At 39.9% G+C, this 6,000-nt stretch overlaps 1 protein-coding gene across 1 annotated transcript; it reads right to left on the bottom strand.

The window, feature by feature from the left end:
* Positions 1-394: 394 nt before the first annotated feature.
* On the bottom strand, positions 395-1,330 carry LOC310697148 (olfactory receptor 1E5-like; the record flags this gene model as incomplete). The annotated part of the gene is made up of 1 exon (XM_083483468.1): positions 395-1,330. The coding sequence occupies one exon, from the start codon at positions 1,328-1,330 to the stop codon at positions 395-397; it is 936 nt and encodes a 311-aa protein (XP_083339594.1).
* Between the last annotated feature and the right edge of the window lie 4,670 nt (positions 1,331-6,000).

Here is a 6,000-nt window from a genome sequence, read left to right as displayed (position 1 = left end):
CCTGTGTGAGTGAATAATGCAAAGACCGTTTGGTTGCCTATACTATTCATGAATCATAAATCTACTCTTGGAATATTTAATTATCTATTTGAAGTCTGCTTACTACTTACAGGGGAGTGATAGTTAATATAAGGCAAATATAAGATTATGATGCTGATCTTTACTGTAAGTATTAGGGTTAAGACATTTGCTTATGGTAGTTCAGCTAATCCTAGCACATGCAGGCCCCGAATAGCTGAAAGACAGATTGCAGTCCATTTCCCCATTACAGATACCCAACATTTTGGCCCAAGTTTAAAACAGACCCGAAGGCGCACACACCATCTGTGTGCTCTGCTATCCAAGTGATGTTGGCTTCCACTCCTGCTACTATAAGGTGTGACAGCAAAAGACACTAATGAAAATGGTGCCCAATGATCCTCTTCATGGCTGCTTTCATCTCACTATTCCTGAGACTGTAGATGAAGGGATTCAGCATAGGGGTCACCATGGTAAACATGACAGCGGCCACAGTTTTCTTGGGATCTGTGCTGTTGGAACGTGGCTTGTAATAAACCCAGGTCACAGAGCCATAAAACAAGACAACCACAGCAATGTGGGACCCACACGTGGAGAAAGCCTTTTTCTTTCCAGAGTTGGATGGAATCTTCAGGATGGTGTAGAAAATGCCCATATAGGAGATGATGACCAGCACAAACGGCCCCAGGATCTCCACCACCCCTTCAGTTGGAATCAGCATTTCTATGACACTGCGGTCTGAGCAAGTGATCTCCAACACAGAAGGAAGATCGCAGAAGAAATGTGGGATCTCTCTAGAGTCACAGAAAGACATGTGGGACATCAAAATGGTATAAAGCAGAGAGTGGGCAATAGGGATAACCCAGGACACTGCTGCGAGGAGGAGGCAACGCTTACGGTTCATCAGGGCAGAATAATGCAGGGGGAAGCAGATGGCCACGTAACGATCATAGGCCATGGAAGCCAACAGGAAGCTGTCTGAGTTGCCAAAACACATAAAAAAGAACATCTGGACCAGGCAGCCATGATAGGAGATGGTCCTTTTCTGAGACAACAAGTTTTCTAGCACTTTGGGGATGGTGGTGGAGATGAAGACCAAGTCAGCAAAGGCAAGGTGGCTGAGGAAAAAATACATAGGAGCCTGGAGGAGCCGTAAATCAGAACGGATCAAGAAGATGATTGTTGCGTTCCCCAGAAAGGCCAGCAGGTACATGGAGAGGAATAGCAGGAAGAGGAGCCCTTGAAACTCTGGCTGGATTGGGAAGCCACGGAGGAATAATTCAGAGATGTCTGTTGCATTCCCAGGACTCATTAGGCTAAAGAAGAAGAAGAAATGGTTAGGTTAGTAAATTCTCCACCCTCTGCTTGCTAGCTGCCCAAACTGAACTATGCAGAAATCCCTCTTTCCTCTCCTCATATCATATTCTCCATGTCTGTTTTTGAGATACTGCCAGACATTGATATAGCAAGGGACTTTAAGACTCTGGATTAGAAGCTGAAGGGCCATAGGGTACAGGTGGTTTTTTTCATCACTGCTTCCTGTTGAAGGTTGTGACCCAGGAAGAGAGGGGAAGATACTGGGGGTAAATCAGTGGCTGCTCAGGTGTTGTTGTCAGGAATGATTTGGCTTCTTGCACCATGGTTTCTGCTTCCTTGAGGATGGACTTTTGGCAAGAGATAGGTTATACCTCACAGTGGTCAGCAAGAATGTGTTTACTCATCAGGAGAGCTTCAAACTAAATCCTGAGGAGGAGGGAGACAATATTACAGATGAAAGTAAAACAGCTGTTAGTGGGGTTAATAGCTTTGTTGATGCACAGGAAACTGAGGTGGTGATACAGAAAGCTGCAAAAGGGCTAAATGTCACACCCACACCAAGCATTTAAAGCACATCTGGACTTCCGGTTGGCTCGCCCGATTATGGCGGACAGGAGCTCTTTCGCGGAAAGGGCACCGGCATTTTGAAGATAGGGGAGAACCACCAGAGTGCATCGGTACCCCGAAAAACCCTCAGATCGAGCGTTCTGAGGACCCGGAGTTCCTGCGGGTGCTGGAAATGACTCCCCCACTCCCCGGTAAGCTCTATAAAGAGCACCGAGTGCGAGCGGGATTGGAGACGGTGGCACTTGGGAATCAATTCGCTTCCTTCAAAGTGCAAAGCTCTGAGTCCAGCGATCGTGAGCGGCCAATTCCTCCAAAGAAAATTGGATCTAAATCTTCCGAAATTCATGAGTAAAGTGACTTAAATTGGAATTACAAATTGGGAAGGAAAGGGATTTTAAAATGGAGGTCGATCCCTTCCGCTGAAGCAAAAGTGAAAGCAGCTAACGTTACCAAAAGCCGCAACTTTAATTTTATTTTTCTTTAAAAACCTTCAAGTGTATTATATTACCCCTTTCTAGCAGAGGGAAGGGGGCAAAAAAAGACTAAAAGTAATTTCCCTGCAGAAGAATTTGTGAATTGTTTGAACTGTTATATCTTCTTTGTGGAAGCACACCTCCCGGGTGAGGGAAGGCTAGACTCCATTGTGACGTAACAAAGGAATCGGATACTTTCAACTTTCATTTTCTGCTTTGGGGAATACAAAGTAATTACAGCTGCCAGAACTCTAAAATATTTGGAACTGTATCTCTACCCTCTGGTTACTAAGTTAAGGGCTGGAAATAAATTTTTGGGGACTCAGTTAGAGGGGTAAAAAAAAGATTGGCACAGATTAAAAGACTGTGGGGGTGAAAGACTCTTATTTTGGAGTGGGGATTTTTGAAATGTGGGAACCTAGCTTGTTTCTTCGCTATCTCCACCTCGTGACTGTAGTTGACCTGGGGGGGGGGGAGTATGGATGGGGGAGCCAAAGGAGACAAGACAGAGAAGCCAGAGAGACCAGAGAAAGCAAAAAATAAGCCAAGAAGAGACTCTAGAACACCAACATTTGAAGACTCTGTAATGCAACTTCTTCAGGAAATTAAAACAGAAGTAAGAGGGAATCAAAAGACTATTCAATATTTGAGGAATGATTTTGTGGAACTCAAGCAGGAACTGAAAGCAGTGAAATCAGATGTAACTGCATGAGGCAGGATGCACAATAGGAAACTGTAAGGGTCCGGGATTTAGAAACAATTCAGCAGGAAACGCAAAATTCAATTGCGTTTCTTCAAATGAAGGAGAGGGAGTCCCATTTGAGATTGAGAGGGGTAGCCCAGAAGGAGCAGGACAATCTAAGGGGCTGGCTCATTGAAGAATTTTCAACTTACTGGTAGATTTCAAAAGAAGAATTAAATTTGTGGATTGACAAAGCACATAGATTTGGCCCTAAAAAGGACTCTAAAATCACACATGACTGTATGGTGATTTTTAAAACAAAAGAACAAAGAGATATTATATTAGGACACCATTACAAAAAAAGTTTAAAGATAGACAGAAAGGCCGTGACTCTGTTCAAAGAAGTCCCAAGACATTTCTTAACCTTGAGAAATAACTACACAGACCAGGCAACTGCTCTAAGGAAGAAAAACATTTTCTTCAGGTGGAAATTCCCAGAGGGTCTCTCCTTTAAATTTCAAGGGAGGAAACAAAAAATCAGAACTGTGGGAGAGAAAGAGAGATTTCTGGAGAAAAACGCAAAGGAACTTCGCTTGGAAAGTTCTCCTCCTTTGGGTGCCGGGGCAGAAGGCCCCTAAAAAATCAAGATGTCCTTAAAAATTTACTCCTGGAATGTTAATGGTTTAAATTCTCTGGAAAAAAGACACCAAGTTTTTCATGTTTTGGCAAAACACAATTTGGATATAATTTGCCTACAAGAAACACATGTTACCAGACTGCATAGAAAAATCTTACAGAATAAAAAACTTGGACAGGATTTCATCTCACCAGACAAGGTAAAAAAAAGAGGAGTGGTTTTTTATATTAAAAAAAAATGGAACCCCAAGTTGTTTAAGGATGAGGAAGGGAGATACATTGTTGTAGAAATTACAGCACAAGGCGATAAATATTGGGAATTTATGCATCAAATGATGGAAAAGTGGAATTTTTTAGAAACTTGGACTTAAAGCTCAATGACTATCTGGATTATAAAATAATACTAATGGGGGATTTGAATGGAGTAGTCTCTACACTTATGGATAAATCACAAGAGCAAAAAGTACAAAATGCAGGCAGACTTCCAAAATTGTTTTTTGATATGGGGACAAATATGATCTGTCAGATAAATATGATCTGTCAGATATATGGAGACTACGAAATCCTACAGAGAAAGATTACACTTTTCCTTCAAATTCGTTCCAAACATTTTCGAGAACCGTTACTTATGGATTACCAGAGATTTAGCTTCAAGGGTATCAGAAATTCAAATATGCCCTAGGACATGCTCTGACCATAATGCAGTGTTATTGAAAATGAAAGTGTATCTGCAGGGTTCCTTCAGATGGAGGATGAATGATGGGTTGTTGAGGAATGAACAGGTGGTGGGAAAGGCCCAAAAGACTCTAAAAGATTATTTTGAACTAAACATAAATACAGAGGTAGAAACAAGAGTCATTTGGGATGCTAGTAAAGCCGTTATGAGAGGTTTCCTCATACAACAGAATGCCATAAAGAAAAAGATACAAAAGGGGAAAAAGGAAAAAATTCTATCTCAAATAAAAGAGAAAGAAAAGAATTTAAGATCAAAGCCTAAAAGCCAACAGATACAAAAAGACATCAAAGCTTTGCAGACTCAATTTTCTCAAATTATAAATAAGGAAATAGAATGGAAAATAAAATTAATGAAACAGAGAAATTTTGAATCTGCAAATAAATGTGGGAAATTGTTAGCTTGGCAATTAAAAAAGAGACAGAAACAAAATACGATTACAAATATTGTATCGGAGGGAAAATCTGTGGAAAACCCTGGGGATATTAGAAAATGTTTTCTGAAATATTTCAAACAGCTGTATAAAGAAGATAAAGATAAAATCACTACTCAATGATATGATTACAAGACAAGAGGTTGAAATAGCAATAAACCAGATGCAAAGCCCCAGGACCGGATGGATTATCTGCTAAATATTATAAAACTTTTAAAGACTGGTTAATTCAACCATTAGCAGAGGTTTGTAATAAGATATTGAGAGGGGAGAGGGCACCTGAAACCTGGAGACAAGCATATATAACTCTGATACCGAAACCTGACCAAGATAGATCAGATGTAAAGAATTACAGACCAATCTCACTACTAAATGTAGATTATAAAATATTTGCAAATATTCTGGCAAATAGACTGAAAAATGTTTTAACAGAATATATACATAAAGACTAGGCAGGCTTCCTGCCTGGAAGACATATGAAAGATAACATCAGAAATATAGTGGACATTTTGGAAAGATTAGAGGCTAAAAGAGATTGCAAAGCATTATTAATGCTGATTGATACAGAGAAAGCCTTTGACAATATTTCTTGGATTTTCATGGAAAAAAATCTGGAAAGTATAGAGGTTGGCCAAATTTTTTTAAATAATATTAAGGTGATCTATTCTGAACAAAAAGCTAAAATTAATGTTAATAATGTGGTATTGGAGGAAATTAAAATTGAGAAAGGAACCAGGCAAGGGTGCCCACTTTCCTCTCTATTATTTATTTTGGTCCTGGAGGTATTGCTGAATATGTTGAGGAAAGAATTATTATTATTGTTGTTTCTTCTCTTTTTTGTTATACTTTTGTATGAAAAATAATAAATTTCATTGGGGGGGGAGCATTTAAAGCACACCTGAAAAACATAGTAAGTCTCTCCCCCCCCCCAATAATTCTGAGAACCATACTTTGTTAAGGGTGTTGCGAATTGCTTCTCTATGAGTGGTAAAATACAGATCCCAGAAGTCTTTGGGGATAGGCATGTGCTTTAATTGTACTGAGTGAATTCAGCAGATACTGATTAGTAACCATTAAAAAATCCTCAATAGGTTTCTTGGATGTTAGAAGCTTTTAAGTGGGTAACACATTGTTTCACCAA

This window comes from Podarcis liolepis, assembly GCF_965112155.1.
Source record: "Podarcis liolepis genome assembly, chromosome: 17".
Lineage (NCBI taxonomy): Eukaryota > Metazoa > Chordata > Lepidosauria > Squamata > Lacertidae > Podarcis > Podarcis liolepis.
This window is presented reverse-complemented; position numbering and strand designations above follow the sequence as displayed.